Source organism: Carcharhinus amblyrhynchos, chromosome 33 (genome assembly GCF_965287045.1).
Source record: "Carcharhinus amblyrhynchos chromosome 33, sCarAmb.v2.hapA, whole genome shotgun sequence".
NCBI lineage: Eukaryota > Metazoa > Chordata > Chondrichthyes > Carcharhiniformes > Carcharhinidae > Carcharhinus > Carcharhinus amblyrhynchos.
In genome coordinates, this window is record NC_137356.1 from 775904 (window position 1) to 794634 (window position 18731).

Sequence of the window (18731 nt, forward strand, 5' to 3'; positions counted from 1 at the left end):
GTTCTTTACAGTTTTGTTTAGTAAATGGGAAGGGGTTAGTTCATCTCCACAGACAGCCTGCAAATATGTTTTTATTACAGACACGCAGCCTTCAATGTTTTTGTGGTTAAGTGTTCAATATCACCAGAGGAAACTCACTGCCCTCTGGGCTCTGATCTCACCAGTTTGCATGTGGAGGGCAATATTATGCCAAACATCAGGCAACATGGCAAAGCCAAACAAAAGGATGCAAAATCAATTATAAAATTAAATACCCTCAAATCGGGTTGGAAAGGGGCTGTTACAGGCAGAGAACTATAAAAACAGCAAAAAGATGAGTGGGAAGTCATGGCTGCTGACAGGAAAGTAAGACAAGAGGAAACAGTTTCTGCAATGGCTTCTCATAAATTATCTGAGTCAGATTATGAGTTACTCTGGAAGCGTAGTAAAAGTCTCACAACAGCAGGTTAAAATCCAACAGCAGCGTAACAGGCAAGACAGAAGAACTTAGGGCCCTAATGCTTATGTAAAATTTGGATGTGGTTGCGGTGACAAAGACTTGGTTAAAAGAAGGACAGGACTGCAGATGAATATTCCAGGGTATAAGTGTTTTAGGCGAGACAGAGGAGGGGCTAAAAGAGGTGGGGTAGTAGCAATACTGGTTAGGGAGCATATTACAGCAGTGCAGAGGGTGGATAATTTAGAGGGGTCATGTAACAAGTCACTGTAGGTGGAGCTCAGAAACAGGAAGGGCACAGTCACTATGCTGGGGGTATACTACAGTCCTCCCAACAGCCCACAGGAAGTGGAGGAACGGATACGTAAGGAGATTCTGGATAGGTGCAGAAAAAAATGGGATTGTTGGAGTAGGAGACTTTAATTTTCCTGGTATAGACTGGAAATTGCTTAGGGCTGGGGGTCTAGAAGGGGAAGAATTTGTAAAATACGTACAGGAAGGTTCTTTGGTACAATATGTAGATAGCCCAACTAGAGAGGGGGCTATACTGGACCTAGTACTGCGAAATGAGCCCAGTCAGGTCGTCAAAGTTTCAGTAGGGAAACATGTGGCAAATAGTGACCACAATTCTGTTAACTTTAGGATAGTAATGGACGAGGATGAGTGTTGTCCTACGTGTAGGGTGCTAAATTGGGGGAAGGCTACTATAGCCGGATTAGGCAGGAATTAGTGGCTGTTGATTGGGAGAGGCTGTTTGAGGGTAAGTCCACGTCTGGCATGTGGGAGTCTTTTAAGGAACAGTTGAAAAGGCTGCAGGACAGGCATGTGCCTATAAAAAGGAAGGAAAGGAAAGGTAGGATTTGAGAGCTGTGGATAACCAGGGAAGTTGAAGCTCTGATTAAAAAGAAAAGAGAGGCATACGTTAGGTCCAGGCAACTGAAAACAGACAGTGTGCTGGAGGAATACAGAGAACGTAGGACAGAACTCAAACAAGGAGTTAGAAGGGCAAAAGGGGGACACGAAATGTTCTTAGCAGACAAGATTAAGAAGAATCCTAAGGCATTTTATACATAGGGTAGGAACAAAAGAGTTGTCAGGGAAAAAAAATCTGACCTTAGAGACAAAGGAGGTGAATTATGCTTAGGACCAAAGGAAGTAGGTGAGATCCTAAACAAATACTTTGTATCAGTATTCACAAAGGCGGGGGATGTGTTGACTGGGAGTGTCTGAGGGATGTGTTGACCTGTTAGAGAAAATCTCCATTACAAGGGAGGAAGTGTTAGGTTTCTTAGGAAACATTAAGACAGACAAATCCTGATGACATCTATCCTAGACTGCTCAGGGAGACAAGAGATGAAATTGCTGGGCCTCTAACAGAAATCTTTGTTTCTTCATTGGACACAGGTGAGGTCCCAGAGGATTGGAGGATAGCGAATGTGGTCCTGTTATTTAAGAAGGGTAGCAGGGATAACTCAGGTAATTATAGGCCGGTGAGCTTGACGTCCGTGGTAGGGAAGTTGTTGAACATAAGAAATAGGAGGAGTAGGCCATCTAGCCCTTCGAGCCTGCCCCACCATTCAATAAGATCATGGCTGATCTGTCGTGGCTCAGTTCCACATTCCCGCCCTCTCCCCATAACCCTTAATCCCCTCTCTTATCAAAAACCCATCAACCTGCTTCTTAAAAATATTTAGCGAGGTAGACTCCACCACTTCAACGGGCAGAGAATTCCAGAGATTCACCACCCTTTGAGTGAAGAAGTTCCTCCTCAACTCCGTTCTAAACCGCACCCCCTTTATCTTGAGGCTGTGCCCCCTAGTCCTACTATCCTTTCTGAGCGGGAAGAGTCTCTCCACCTCTATCCTATCCATCCCATTCATCATCTTCTACGTCTCAATGAGATCTCTCCTCATTCTTCTAAACTCTAACGAGTACAAGCCTAGTTTATTCAGCCTCTCCTCATAGCTCAACCCCCTCAACTCCGGCATCAGCCTAGTAAACCTCCTCTGCACTCCCTCCAAGGCCAAAATATCCTTGCGTAAGTACGGCGCCCAAAATTGCACACAGTACTCCAGCTGCGGCCTCACCAATGCCCTATACAGCCGCAGCAAGACCTCCCTACTTTTATATTCAATCCCCCTCGCTATGAAGGCCAGCATCCCATTTGCCTTCCTGACCCCTGCTGCACCTGCAAGCTGGGTTTTTGCGACTCATGCACAATGACCCCAAGGTCCCTCTGCACCGTTGTTGGAGAGGATTCTTAGAGATTGGATGTATGCACATTTAGAACAGAACAGTCTCATTAGTGACAGACAGCACGGTTTTGTAAAAGGGAGGTCGTGCCTTACAAATTTGGTGGAGTTTTTTTCGAGGAGGTGACAAAAACGGTTGACGAAGGAAGGGCAGTGGATGTCGTCTACATGGATTTCAGTAAGGCATTTGACAAAGTCCCTCACGGCAGGTTGGTGAAAAAGGTTAAGGCTCATGGAATACAAGGAGAGGTGGCTAGATGGGTCAAGAACTGGCTTGGCCACAGAAGACAGAGGGTAGCAGTTGAAGGGTCTTTTTCCGGCTGGAGGTCTGTGACCAGTAGTGTTCCACAGTGCTGGGACCTCTGCTATTTGTGATATACATAAATGATTTGGAAGAAGGTTTAACTGGTGTGATCAGTAAATTTGCAGATGACACAAAGATGGCTGGACTTGCTGACAGCGATGATCATTGTCCAACAATACAGCAGGATATCGATAGGCTGGAAAATTAGGCGGAGAAATGGCAGATGGAATTTAATCCAGATAAATGCAAAGTGATGCATTTTGGTAGAACTAATGTAGGGCGGAGTTATACAATAAATGGCAGAACCATCAAGAAGATAGAAACACAGAGGGACCTAGGTGTGCAAGTCCACAAATCCTTGAAGGTGGCAGCACAGGTGGAGAAGGTGGTGAAGAAGGCAAATGGCATGCTTGCCTTTATAGGACAGGGTATAGAGTATAAAAACTGGAGTCTGATGTTGCAGCTGTATAGAACTTTGGTTAGGCCACATTTGGAGTACTGCGTCCAGTTCTGGTTGCGACACTACCAGAAGGATGTGGAGGCTTTGGAAAGAGTACAGAAAAGGTTTACCAGGATGTTGCCTGGTTATGGAGGGTCTTAGCTATGAGGAGAGATTGGGTAAACTGGGGTTGTTCTCCCTGGAAAGACAGAGAATGAGGGGAGACCTAATAGAGGTGCACAAAATTATGAAGGGTATAGATAGGGTGAACGGTGGGAAGCTTTTTCCCAGGTCGGAGATGATGATCATGGGCTCAAGGTGAGAGGGGCGAGGTTTAACTCAGATATCAGAGGGACTTTTTTTTAAAAAACACAGGGGGTGGTGGGGGCCTGGAATGCACTGCCAAGTAGGGTGGTGGAGGTAGACATGCTGGGATTGTTTAAGACTTACCTGGATTGTCACATGACCAGACTGGGAATGGAGGGATACAAACGAATGGTCTAGTTGGACCAATGAGCGGCATGGGCTTGGAGGACCAAAGGGCCTGTTTCCTGTGCTGTACTGTTCTTTGTTTGTTTATTTGGCAGTACAAGCCACTAGCTTTCAGAGCACAGCCCCTTCATCAGGTGAGTGGGATTTCAGTTCACAAACGGGGCATACATAAACAAACAAACTCAAATTTACAAAATAATGGTGGGAATGAGAGTCTTTACAAGTCTTAAAAGTACAGACAATGTGAGTGGAGAGAGCGTTAAGCACAGGTTAAAGAGATGTGTATTGTCTCCAGACAGGACAGTTAGTGAGATGTTGCAAGTCTAGGCAAGTCGTAGGGTTTACAGACAGTGTGAGATGAACCCAAGATCCCGGTTGAGGCCATCCTCATGTGCGCGGAACTTGGCTATCAGTCTCTGCTCAGCGACTTTGCATTGTCATGTGTCGTGAAGGCCGCCTTACCCGAAGATCAGAGGCTGAACGTCCATGACTGCTGAAGTGTTCCCCAACAGGAAGAGAACATTCCTGCCTGGTGATTGTCAAGCAGTGTTCATTTATCCGTCGTTGTAGTGTTTCATGGTCTCCCCAATGTACCATGCCTCAGGACATCCTTTCCTGCAACGTATCAGGTAGACAACGTTAGCAACCTGTCTACCTGCTACGTTGCGGGAAAGAATGTCCCGAGGCTTGGTACATTGGGGAGACCATGAAACACTACAACGACGGATAAATGAACACTGCTTGACAATCACCAGGCAGGAATGTGCTCTTCCTGTTGGGGAACACTTCAGCGGTCACAGACATTCAGCCTCTGATCTTCAAGTAAGGCAGCCTTCATGACACATGACAAAGCAGAATTACTGAGTAAAAACTGATAGCCAAGTTCAGCACACGTGAGGACAGCCTCAACCGGGATCTTGGGTTCATGTCACACTATCTGTAAACCCCATGACTTGCCTGTACTTGCAAAATCTCACTAACTGTCCTGTCTGGAGACAATACACATCTCTTTAACCTGTGCTTAACCTTCTCTCCACTCACATTGTCTGTACCTTTAAGACTTGATTACCTGTAAAGACTCGCATTCCAGCCATTATTTTGTAAATTGAGTGTGTGTCTTTATATGCCCTGTTTGTGAATAGAACTCCCACTCACCTGATGAAGGGGCCATGCTCCGAAAGCCAGTAGCTTGTGCTACCAAATAAACCTGTTGGATTTTAACCTGGTGTTGTGAGACTTCTTACTATGCTTATCCCAATCCAATGCTGGCATCTCCACATCATGGCTACTCAGGAAGGACAGTGGGTGACATATTGTAGGCAGACTACTGCACACTATAACCTCACGGTCAAGCACTGGAATAAGCCAGGAGTTAATTCATTTGATTGGGTATTTACTGAGAAATAAACTCAGATGAAATAAAACATTGGGTGGCATAGTGGTTAGCACTGCTGCTTCAAAGGACCAGGGACCCAGGTAGAATTCCAGGCTTAAGTCACTGTCTGTATGGAGTCTGCACGTATCTGTATCTGAGGGGTTTCCTCCAGGTGCTCTGATTTCTTCCCATAGTCCAACGATGTGCGGGTTAGGTTGATGGGACAATTTAGCATGGCCATTTTTGTCAGGGGGACTAGCAGGGTAAATATGTGGGGTTACGGGCATAGGGCCTGAATGGGATTGTTGTCAGTGCAGGCTCGATGGGCTGAATGGCCTCCTTCTGCACTGTAGGGATTCTATGATTTCCTTCTGTATGGCTGACTTGCCACATGATCTTAACATGCATCTCAACTGACTTAACCGACCTGATGTACTCCTCACAGCCCAGTGCTCCCTCAGTAGAATCCAGTTAAATCATACACCTCTGGAGTGGGGCCCACAAATGTGCGACTTAAAGACATGAGTGATACCCAGAATGGTAGAACAGAGTGTGGTGTAAATGATTTAAATGAGGCGCTCAGTTTCTCCTTAGGAAGTTGGACAAACGGCAGACTGTTCCAGTGGGGGAGCTCACAGTTGAGCAAGACCACATTGTCCAAACAGCAGGTCCCCACACTTCAATGAAGGTCAACCAGCACAACAACCAGAGGAACATTCTGATAAACCCACTGGTCCCGACTGTAAAACATGTGTCCAGTAAGATGGTGCCGACAAGCACCTCAAATAACTACTGGTGCAGAACACAAAACACATTTACACAAGAATACAAGAATTTGGATTGGAAATGGGCAATTCAGCCCTTTGAGCCCACTCTACCATTTAACATTATCACATTGTTATTGCTGTGTCATATCATACAGAAACCCTGATCCATGTACAAAATTTGCTGACTTTGTGTTATTTCATATGGACATTCAGTCATTACTAAGAATACTTGGAGAATGTACGTGCAGTCTCTGAGCAATGAACTGGAGTAGAAACGTGTGGACAAAAGGAATAGAATGTGCTGCACAATGTTGGATGAATTGGACAGTGCATCTTGTAGCAGCGTGTTCCTCTGTGTCCTTTCAGAGTAAGAAGTCTCACACCACCAGGTTGAAGTCCAACAGATTTATTTGGTAGCCTGAGTATTCAGCGATATCCATGAAGAATTATTAACATGATTTTGCCTTTCTGGTTGTCAGGACAGTGAGGTCAGCTAAAGCCCCCAAAGCTGCCTTGTCTGAGGAATTGCAAGGGCTGATCCTGACATCTTCCTGTTCTGTGGTACGTGGCTTTGTCCAAACTCCTGATCTGTCATTTGAACCCAACTGCAGCAGTACAAGAGTTGTATATCCTGTAGCTAAACCTCTTCTACTTTGGGAACTTAGTCAAGTTTCAATGGAAAATGATTAGAATTTCCTGACCCCGCACCCAAAGGAAGACAAGTTATTAATTCTGCACAATTTCCTGTCCTCTCCTCTGCTGTTTGGCCAGTCACAGAATTACAGGAAATTATCCAGGTTTATTCTGAAAATCTCCACTCTCAGCAATACAGCTCTTTGCTTCCCTCAATTTTCTCTCCCTTCTCACAGAATCCCTACAGTGCAAAAGGAGGCCGTTCAGCCAACTGAGCCTGCACTGACCACAATTCCACCTAGGCCCTACTCCCATAACCCTACATATTTACCCCAGCTAGGCTCCCTGACATTAAGGAGCAATTTACCACGGCTAATGGATCTAATTTGCACATCTTTGGACTGTGGGAGGAAACCCACACAGACATGGGGGAAAAACGTGAAACTCCAAACAGACAGTGACCCGAGGCCAGAATTGAACTTGGGTCCCTGGTGCTGTGAGGCAGCTGAGCTAACCACTGTGTCACTGTGCCATCCCACCACCAGTTCGCTGGAAAGTGTTTTATCATGGCAGGGATAAAATTCACCCCAAGCCACCTGGCCAACAGAGCCTCATCAACAACTCTCCCATCCACTGACTGTCTACACTTCCCACTGCCTTGGAAAAGCAGCCAGCATAATTAAGGACCCCACGCACCCCAGACAGACAGACAGACAGACAGACAGACAGACAGACAGACATTCTCTCTTCCATCTTCTTCCTTTGGGAAGAAGATACAAAAGTCTGAGGTCACATACTAAGTGACTCAAGAACAGCTTCTTTCCTGTTGCTGTCAAACTTTTGAATGGATCTACCTTGCATTAAGTTGATTTTTCTCTCCATCCCAGCTATGCTGGAACACTACATTCTGCACTGTCATTTCCTTCTCTATGAACTGTACACTTTGTCTGTTTAGCCTGCAAGAAACAATACTTTTCACTGTATGTTAACACACATGACAATAATCAAATCAAAACCATCAGTCAGCTCCTGCAGGGAGCCTAGATGGTAACTGCTGACAGACTATTCAACTGTGAAGATATTGAGCCTAGTCTGATTTTATCCAAACTGCAACATTAAACCCCAGAAGAGGAGAGATCAAGATGGACATAACAAGCAAGAATCCCTGCTGCTGGAGGAGTTTTCACATTTCCATCAGTGGCTGACTACTCAGAGAACTGGGTCTGAATCAGATAAAAGTGCTGGAAAGCCTCGACAGGTCTCACAGCATCTGTGGGGAGAGAATACAGCCAACGTTTCGAGTCTGAAGACAATAGTAAATAACACAAGACTTTTACTGTTACGATAAGGGAGTGGTGGTGGGAGGGTGGGGGAGGCGGCGGTGATTGACAAAGATGTCATGGACAGAAGGGCTAAGAGAACATAAATAGTGATGACAGTGGCCATTAAGAGATCAGGATTCGAATAGCACTGACCCAGGACTTCATTCATGTTACGGGACGTGAGTGTCACTGGCTGGCCAGCCAGCATTTATTGCTCATCCATAACTCCCTCCATTTCAGGAGGGCATTAAGAGTCAACCACATTGCTGTGGATCTGAAATCACATGCCTGCCAGACTGAGTAAGGACAGCAGATTTCCTTCCCTAAAAGACATTAGTGAACCAGATGCAGTTTTTTTCTTAAAATGGCAATGGGCTTCATGGCTATCTGGACTTTTAGTTCCAGATTTATATTGAATTCAAAATTTCACCAACTGTCTTGGCAGGATTTGAACCCAGGTCCCCAGACCTTGTTCTGGGTTAGTCGCCTAGTGACAATATCACTGTGTCACTGCCTCCCTAGGATTCCAATATAGCAGGCAGTGTTTGATTCACTAAGCCTGTGACAGCAAGTCTATCGATGGGCGAATGGCCTCTTCTCAATCCACTTCAGTTTTCATTCGTTTCCAGGATGTTGTTTTTAATCCATTGTGGACATCACTGGCTAAGCCAGCATTTACTCCCCATCTCCTATTGCTCTCTGGAAGATGGTGTGTGATATATTCTTCAACAGCTGCAGTCCCTGAGATGTTGGTGAACCCACAGTGCTGTTAGGAACAGAGTTCCAGGATTTTGACCCAGTGATTTTGAAGGAGTGACTTCATATTTCCAAGTCAGGATGCTGAGTGGCTTGGAGCGGAACCTCTGGTGGTGGCGTTCCTGTGCTTGCTGTCCTCTTAAGGGGTAGAGATCACAGGTTTGGAAAGTGTTGCTCAAAGAGTCTTGGTGAGTTGCTGCAGCACACTGCACATTGACACAGCTGTGTGTGCTCATTAGCAATGGAGGGCGTTTGTTTAAAGTGGTAACGATTGGATGCCGATCAAACAGCCTATCTGAATGGTGCCAAAGTGAGAGTGTTGTTGAGGGTGCACTCATGCAGGCAAGTGGAGAGCATACCATCACACTCCTGACTTGTAGATGGCAAGGATAGCATTTGCTACCCATCACTGAAGTTAGTAACTCAATGACTTGCTAGGTCACACCTGAATGAAGTGTTAATAACACGTTGCCTCATGATAACCATCTCTGAGCACTTCTGGTACATGACCCATGGACTTTAATCCACCCAAACTATCCATCATGGCAAATCCATTCTCCCTCATCTTAACACAGCATGGTGACCAGGTTTGAGTCTAAACAGTGACTGCTGTCAGGATATTCAGCCTAGAGGGCATCACAATTTTTTCTTTAGGAAAAGTGCATTTTCCAGTGGAGTCACAAAGACAGAGGAGAAGCAAGAACTCATATCCCAAGCCCAGGTGCAGCAGAAAGTCCAGCAGCATGCATCTTGCTGCTCTCTGAGCCCAACGCCAAACTTCCAGATCCAGACACATCAACAATACCCCAGATTGAAATATCATAACAGGTTCAACTGGCTGACAAAACTTAATAGAGCATTATTGCAAGAAGAAATACTTTTCTTCCCTGGTCTAAGAGAAAGTATTTTATTTCACATTCCAAGGGAAACCTGGCTGTTAGCATGAGCTGTGGGAGAAACCTCAGCTGCCAAATAAAAATCTGCCCACCCAGTGAATCTGCTGCACTCTCTCATTACTCCGTCAGCATTTTACAGACAACCTCAAAACAACAATTCCAATTCAACATTTTGGATGTTATTGAGAAACAGAGGGAGAGCAGTGGCTATATCACTTCAAACTCAGGATACTCACAACATTTTACAAATGTACAATGCAAAACTCTGGGCAAGCTTTTCCAAAGCCAGCATCTCCACATCAAGTCTTTCAATCCTGAGCATTCTGAGAGTTAAAGTCAAAAATCACCACTCTTCAGCTGGACTTCACTACCGCCGTCCATCCAATACCTCAGCCTTGCCACTCACCGTCATTCTGATATCCCAGCCTTCGTCAAGAGAACGGTGCACCGCCAGTGTCACTGAAAACACGGTGCTATTTGCCAGCAATGCACGACCACAGGTCCAAGTTCAGGATCAATGACCCAGGCCAGGGGTAAGTGAGGATAAGATGGGAGAATGCAGGGTGCAGGGTTGCTGGTGGGGGTGGACCCAGAAGTGGCCCTTCTCTCCAATGCTGGGTCTCTCGATCAAGCTCTGAGTGCCTGACATTCCCTCCCCATGACCCCAACAAAGTGCGTTTCTCAGTATGCCCAGCCTCCCACTGGTCAATATCGATGGCAGCAGGATGGGGCCATAAGGTGGACGTTAACTGGCCATTTCAGGGACTCAGTTGGGTATCGGGACAGGAAGGCCATCCACGATCTTTCCCACACCGGACTTACCAGAGCGGAGGTGTGAAGGTGGCATAGTCCCCATCAGCAATCTCCTACCGGGGGCAATGAAAGTCAGTCCACCTTGTCTGTCCCCATGCTACAGTAGCTTATCTTGTTGCAGCAGATCAAGAGCTGATGTTTCCCCTCATTAATAGAAAACTAATAAGTTCACACACAGCAGTTACTGTACACAAAATAATCCATTGGACATCAAGAGCTTCAGGGTGTTTGCAAGGGATGCAAAGTACCAGATAAATACTGTTTGCAACACTTGCATAACACTGGCACCCAAATTCAACAACACCCAAATCTACAAACCAAAAAGCTCTGGAGCTTCAGTCACCAACATAATTTCAAAGGATTTCATGTTTTGGCAAAGTTGGTGTTATACCTCATACACTTTTAGCAAATGAAACATGCAATTAAAATGATCTCCTAACATGTACTCTTCCCTCTGTCAGCATTTACATCAGTTAGTGGCAAACCCTGGGGCAAAGGAGATGCACACCGTTTGTGCAGAGTCTGCAGTTTTTCAGTGTCCTCCTGGTGCTCCGGTTTCCCCCCTCAGTCCAAAGTTGCGCAGGTTAGGTACATTAGCTGTGTTAAATTGCCCCTTAGCGTCAAGGTAACTCGCTAGGGTAAATGCATGGGGTTATGGGGATAGGGCCTGGGTGGCGTTGTACTCCATGCAGACTTGATGGGCCAAATGGCCTCCTTCTGCACTGTAGGATTTTGTGATTCTATGATTCTAAATTCTCCCTCAATGTACCCAAACAGGCGGCACAGCGCGGCGACTAGGGGATTTTCATAGTAACTTGCTGCAGTGTTAATGCAAGCCTACTTGTGACACTAAAAATAAACTTTAAAACTACATGCACACCACCCACACACTTCCCAGCAACTGTACTTCAAAACAGGAGATTCCAAAAACAAACAAGTTAGAGTGAGGCTTTGGCAAGTCTTACTCATTCCAGCTACAAAGTTTGAATTTTAAAAAGCTAAAAATACATGATAATAAGTCGGCAGCATATACCTGTCACTTAAATAAAGTCACATTTAGTTTCACTCCAACTGATTACAATTTCAGAGCTTTATATTTCAGGCCCAGCCTGTCTGTCCCACTCTCACTGTGCTCTCATCAGCACAAAACAGAGATAAGATCCTGGGAATATGCCATGACAGCAAATACTATTTTGGGCCTGTCTGCTTAACTGCATTCCTCACACACGGCAAACAGCAAGCGTAAAGCATCAAGAAACATGCGCTTTCAGACACAACTGGCACAAGGTTCATGAACAATTACCATATTTCCCATAGAAATTATCCTCCGTGCTCATGATCGCCAACTCTGCAGGTTCTTCACACGATGGACTGTGTTATATCCTGCAGTTATCTGCAATGCCCACCCTGTAGCCTGCTGTACAACATGCCGTTCTGCTCAGCCCCGTTCAAACCAGTTTAGCTGGAAACTCAGTAAAGGCGCAGTTACAATAAAGGAAATACAAGCCCAAAACTGTTTCCGTCTATTATTGATTGGGTGGTGACTGAGATTATGCAAGGACCTCCCCTCTTTCCTTTTTATTTGAACAGAACTTAAAAACAACTTAAACTGAGGTGCGCACATTGTATTATTCAAATATTAATGGTACAGAGAGAGATTAAGGTTTTTAAGTGTGATTTTGGGAGTGGAGTTTGAAAACTTTCATGCAACACGGTGACATGTGGCACGGTCACACAGTGACTAGCACTGCTGCCTCAGCGCCAGGGACCCGGGTTCGATTCCCGGCTTGGGACACTCCCTGTGTCTGCGTGGGTTTCCTCCCACACCCCAGAGTGGGTTAGATTGATTGCCAATACTAAATTGCTCCTGAATGTCAGGGGGACTAGCAGGATAAAGGTGTCAGGTTACAGAGAGTGGGATTGCTGTCGGTGCAGGCTTGATGGGCTGAATGGCCTCCTTCTGCACCGTAGGGATTCTATGATCTTAAGGGACAGGCTAATAAAGAGGAAATATAATGCCAGTAGAAAGCAAAAAATGACAACTTGTCCTAATTTGAAAACTTAGCAATGCAGCAAATGAGAAGCATTGTTCAGTTTATTAAAGATTTATTACTGTAGACTGTTCCTATCTGCCCTTAACGAGCTTAACAAATGGGAGAGGTCCAGAGGTACTACTTCTCCAGAACGAGAATTATTTGCTTCGAAAGTTCGATGGGTTTCAATGTGGCAGCTAAGTTCCACACGGAATGTGCAGATCCTGCCACACACGGGGCAGGTGCTGCTGGAATGGTTGGGCAGATGAGTTATTTGAAGATTTGTGCGCTCTCTCCAATGCCTCGACTTTGTCTGTTCCCAACAAAGTCCCGCTTTGCAAAAATAAAAAAAGTGGGGCGAACTCAGCTGGTCAGGCAGCCTCTGTGCAGAGAATTAAAGTTCAGGTCGAGATGATCTTTCAGCAGTTGTGTTTTGAGTTCAGATTTCCAGCATCTGCAGCTCTTTATTTTTGTACAAGTCTCCCGATGTGTTTGGTGCCTTCACTGGCATAACTACTCCATCTTGGTCAGTTCCAGGCCAGGGACTTCCATGTGCCAGCAGCTATGCCTGATCTCTTCAGTGATGCTTTGAGGACATCCCTTAAGTGTTTCCACTGTCTTCCTGGGCACCTGCTGCAACCACAGAATCCCTATAGTGCAGGAGATGGCCATTCTGCTCATCAAGTCTGCACCAACCAAATTTCCACTCAGGCCCTATCCCCATAACCCATGCATTTTCCCTAGCTACTCCCTTGACACTAATGGGCAATTTTAGCATGGCCAAATCAACCTAACCTGCACATTTTTGGACTGTGGGAGGAAATCGGAGTACCCAGAGGAAACCCACACAAACACAGGGAGAACATGCAAACTCCACACAGATAGTGACCCAAGCCGGCAATCAAACTCAGGTCCCTGAGCTGTGAAGCAGCAGTGCTAACCACTGTGCCAATTAGCACAAACGTGGGGAGATTGGCTTGGGGGAGGACACTACTTTCAATTACCTTTCTTACCATTGGATTTGGAGTATATTGAGAAGGCACTTCTGGTGGATTTTCCTCAGTGCTTTGAGATCATAGAACACTACAGCACAAACAGGCCCTTCGGCCCACAAGTTGCACCAATCACATCTATACCTACCAAGCCATTGAACCCTCTAACTTCCAATCCCATTAGATCCCATATACTCATCCAGAAATCTTTTAAAAGACCCCCGCGTGTTCGCCTCTACCACCACCGACGGCAGCCAATTCCACTCACTCACCACCCTCTGAGTGAAAAACTTACCCCTAACATCTCCTCTGTTCTTGCTTCCCAGCACCTTAAACCTGTGTCCTCTCGTAGCGATCATTTCAGCCCTCGGAAATAGCCTCCAAGAATCCACCCTATCTATTCCTCCCAACATCTTATAAACCTCAATCAGGTCGCCTCTCAACCTTCGTCTCTCCAGGGAGAAGAAACCTAGCTCCCTTAACCTATCTTCATAAGGCATGCCTCCCAATCCAGGCAACACCCTTGTAAATCTCCTCTGCACCCTCTCATAGCTTCCACATCCTTCCTGTAGTGAGGCGACCAGAGCTGTGCATAGTACTCCAACTGGGGCCTGACAAGGGTCTTAAAGTTGCAGCATTATCTCCCGACTCCTAAACTCAATCCCTCGATTAATGAAGGCCAGTACACCATACGCCTTCTTGACCACATCCTCTACCTACGAGGCCGATTTAAGAGTCCTATGGACCCGGACCCCAAGATCCTTCTGCTCTTCAACACAGCTAAGACTCCTACCCTTGATATTGTACTCCTTCATCCCATTGGTCCTGCCAAAATGGACCACTACACACTTATCCGCGTTGAAGTTCATCTGCCACTTCCCCAACCAGTCTTGCATCCTATCTATGTCACGCTGCAACTTTTGACATCCCTCCAGACTATCCACAACACCACCAACCTCCGTGTCGTTGGCAAACTTACTAACCCACCCCTCCACTTCCTCGTTCAGGTCATTTATAAAAATGACAAACAGCAAGGGTCCTAGAACTGATCCCTGGGGCACTCCACTGGTGACTGACCTCCATGCAGAAAGAGACCCATCCACAACCACTCTCTGCCTTCTGCAGGCAAGCCAGTTCTGGATCCACAAGGCCAGAGCCCCTTGGATACCATGCCCTTTCACCTTCTCAAGGAGTCGTGCATGGGGGACCTTATCAAACGCCTTGCTGAAGTCCATGTAAACCACGTCCACCACTCTTCCTTCATCAATGTGTTCAGTCACATTTTCAAAGAACTCAACTAGGCTCAAAAGGCACGATCTGCCCTTGACAAAGCCATGCTGACTATTTCTGATCATTCTAAACTTCTCTAAATGCTCATACGTCTTGTCCCTCAGAATCCTCTCCATCAACTTACCAACCACTGAGGTCAGACTCACCGGTTGGTAATTTCCCGGGCTATCCCTGTTCCCTTTCTTGAAAATAGGAACCATGTCCTCAATCCTCTGGAACCTCTCCCGTCTCCATTGACGATGCAAAGATCATCGCCAGGGGCTCCACAATCACTTCCCTCGCCTCCCACAGTAACCTGGGGTACATCCCATCCGGTCCCGGCGACTTATCTATCTTGATAGAATTTAAAAGTTCCAACACATCCTCTTTCTTAACATCCACATACTCAATCTTTTCAGTCTGCCGCAAAGCTGTAGTACAGCCTCCCAGATCACTTTCCACTGTGAATACCGAGGCAAAGTACTCATTAAGCACCTCTGTCATTTCTTCCGGTTCCACACAGACTTTTCCCCCCTTCACCTTTTATAGGTCCCTTCTCTTCTCATCTTTTTACTCATCACATATTTGTAGAACGCCTTGGGATTCTCCTTAATCTTACCCGCCAAGGCCTTCTTATGACCCCTTCTAACTCTCCTAATTTCCTTTTTAAGCTCCTTTCTACAAGCCTTATACTCCTCTAGATCCTAAACATCTCCTAGCTCTCTGAACCTTTTATACACCTTTCTTTTCCTGACTAGGTTCACCACAACCTTCATGCACCACGGTTCCTGTGACCTACCAAAACCTCCTTGTCTCATCGGAACGTTGTCGTGCAGACCTCCAGTCAAACATTCCTTGAAAATCTGCCACTTTCCTTCAGTACTCTTCCCCAAGAAGACCTCCTTCCAGTTTACTCATCCAATTATCTGCCTGATGTCTTCATATTTCCCCTTACTCCAGAATTATCTGCCTGATGTCTTCACATTTCCCCTTACTCCAGAGATGTAGGTTGCCCAAGTCTCTGGACATACAGAAACATGGGAATCACTGCTGTCCGGCAAACCACAGCCTTCACCCTGGTCTGAGATCCTCGGCCTCAAATACTCTTTTCTTCAGTCAGCCAGATGCTGAGATGACACATCAAAGGCGACAGTGAACTTTATCCTCTTTGTCGGCCTTTGTCAAGAGGAAGGTCCCCGAGATATGGAAACTGATCCACACTTCCCAGGATCTTAATCGATGGGGAAAGGCACTGTCCCTCTGATCTGGTTGGAAGAGAATCTTAGGGTGAAAGGACCACTTTCTCAGAGGTTTCAGAGGAGTCAACAATGACATGGAGTTCAGCATGCACACAAGCATCATCTGCAAACTGAAACACGACCAAGGCTGGAGAGAGTCTGGTTTTGGACTGAAGGCAGCAGACGTTGAACATTTTTAAAAATCTTGTCTGCAAATGCTTGTTGCTTGAGGGTGATTTGCTGGGGGGGGGGGGGGTTTGCAGTAATGCAGTGAGGAAAGTGGGGAACAGCTGAAACAGCCCATTTGATCCCAGTTTTCATCAAGAAACAGACTGTTGTTGTTTCATTGGTAAGAATTGCTCAGTGGCTTCCAAAGCAAATAAATCCCTCCTTATGCAAGGAGACCAAAACCATTAAAACTATTGTGATGATACTGTGCATTTCGGAAATGTATTTTCCCCATGTTCCCAAGCAAGGTTTTATTGTTGGTGTAATGTCTGTAGCCGGTGTCCTCAAATTGTTGCTGAAGCGTTAGAATGGACATCCTGCTTATTTTTAATCTGGGCGAGGGTTTTGAGAGTTTTTGGAATTGTTGGATGGAGCCTGATTGATTGGTCAGGTGCTGCAGGGGGACAGATTCTTTTCCACAGAAAAGTCCAAGGATTTAGTTTCATTTTTCTCCGGTGTGAGACAGAAAGCAGTAGCCCTTCTTTTCCCCTCTCTCTGGAATTTGGAACTTCTGCTGTTTGAGTTGCTAGCTAGAAGCTGGTGGAGGCAGGCAGCTGCTGTCTCTTTCGCAGTAAAAAGTCTTTTTTACTGTGTTTACCCCAGTCCAACGCTGGCACATCCACATCACATCTTTCTCTCGCCCCAGAGGTATGTTCCAGGACTGGGAAGCCGCAGTTTTAATCCAACATTCAAAGGACAAGTACACAATAGGTGTTAAAAACTGCAAATCCAACATCATATTAGCATAATTGATTTTTTATGCGGAGTCAAGAAAGAGGTTGTTTGTTGGGTGTTGTCTGACTTGGAATATCACAGTTAACTGTTAAGGTTTATGCTATATCACAGTTGATTACTGTAATTGGTCAAAATTATGCTAATTTTTCTTATTATCTGTTAACTGTGTTCTTAAAGAAGCTTTGTTTAATAGAATTCTACAGTGCAGAAGGAGGCCATTCAGCTCATCAAGCCTGCACTGACAACAATCCCAAGCTCTATCCCTCTATCCCCATATATTTCCTCTGCTAATCCCCCTGATACTAAGGGGCAATTTTAGCATGGCCAATCAACCTAACCTACACATCTGTGGAGCGTGGGACGGAACCGGAGAACACAGGAAAGCCATGCAGACATGGTGAGAACATGCAAACTCCACACAGACAGTCACCCGAGGCCAGAACTGAACCTGGCTTCCAATTAGCATTTGCAGAAATGAACTACCTTAATTATGTATAATACATTCATGATTTATCACTTCACTATTACGATACTTTTAAAAGTCAAAATAATTTTGTTACTTGCTTTACAAACCAACAAAACGTGAAATCATTTAAACTACTTGAAATTACAAAAAACCTACAAGGTATTGGGACTAGTTATTGATGGACATGAATAATGGGAGTTTAAAGATTACTCAAACAGGAAGGGCAATGCAAATTGTATCTTCACTAACTGTTGCAGTCGAACTGCCCCACAGTTTAACCCTGCAGTACATCCTTTCAAGTTCCTTTAACAGCACTGGAGCACAACTGCAGCTGGTTTTGCACAGTTATAAATAAATGCCACCGTGCCGCCCCAAAAGCTTCCTAGTGGGTCGCTTGAATCATAGCCAGAGTGAAACATCTTATGCTCACCTTGATGTCAAAATCAAATGTAAAATAGCAAACTAGACAAAACACCTTGGGATTTCTGGCCTGGGTCATAACACTTTACACAACACACTAGCTGCAGTTTCACCAATGTCCTGTACCGTTGTAACAAGACTTCTCTACTTTTATACTCCAGCCCCTGGCGATGAAGGCCAACATTCCATTTGCTTTCCTCATTACTTGCTGTAGCTACAAGCTAACTTTTAGTGATTCATGTGCAAGGACAGCCAGATGCGCCTGAGCAGTATCCTTCAATTTAAATAATATTCTGTTTTTCTCTTTTTCCAGCCAAAGTGGACTGCCTTCATATTATACTGCAACTGTCAAACATTTTTCCACTTATTTAACCTATTATTATCCCTTTGCAGACATTCTGTATCCTCCTCACAACTTACTTGCTTTTCTCCTTCAGTTTATGTGCTGCTGCCAAGGTACCCGAGTGAGCTCCTGCAGTGTATCTTGTTAATGATACCCACTGCTACCATTGTCCACTATTTATATTGGGAAATACAGGTCAGGATTTTCTGGTCTTCATGCCCTACCACCGCTGCTGCCAGCAATGAACAGAAAATTTGGCACTCAGCCAAAACTCCAGTCATTGCAGTAGGACCGGAAAATCCCAGCAGCAGGTGAGGTTGGAGAATTCTAGCCATTACAAAATTGAACCTAACCAATCTTTCCCCACCACACTACCAAATACTCTTAATCACCTTTATCTGACCTCTTTGGCCATGGTGCAATGGGTGCTTGATGAGAAAGAGCAGCCCTTTAGTAAACTGGGTTGGATCGAACAGAACGATCCAAGACAACACTTGTCTGCTCCGAGTGTCAGTGCTCTGG

General features: G+C 45.4%; 1 protein-coding gene across 3 annotated transcripts in view; it reads right to left on the reverse strand.

Moving 5' to 3' along the window:
* LOC145361103 (choline transporter-like protein 2) overlaps positions 1-18731 on the reverse strand; it is a 106097-nt gene that overhangs the window by 68027 nt on the left and 19339 nt on the right. The window contains exon 1 of one of the 3 annotated variants that reach the window (XM_080216692.1): positions 11789-11953. The exons of 1 other annotated variant lie outside the window; for it this stretch is intronic. In XM_080216692.1, the coding sequence (XP_080072818.1) occupies positions 11789-11822 (34 nt within the window). In that variant the 5' untranslated portion in view covers positions 11823-11953. Of the gene's footprint in view, positions 1-11788; positions 11956-18731 lie in introns of those variants that run through there. One more of the 3 variants, XM_080216694.1, reaches the window with a different exon arrangement.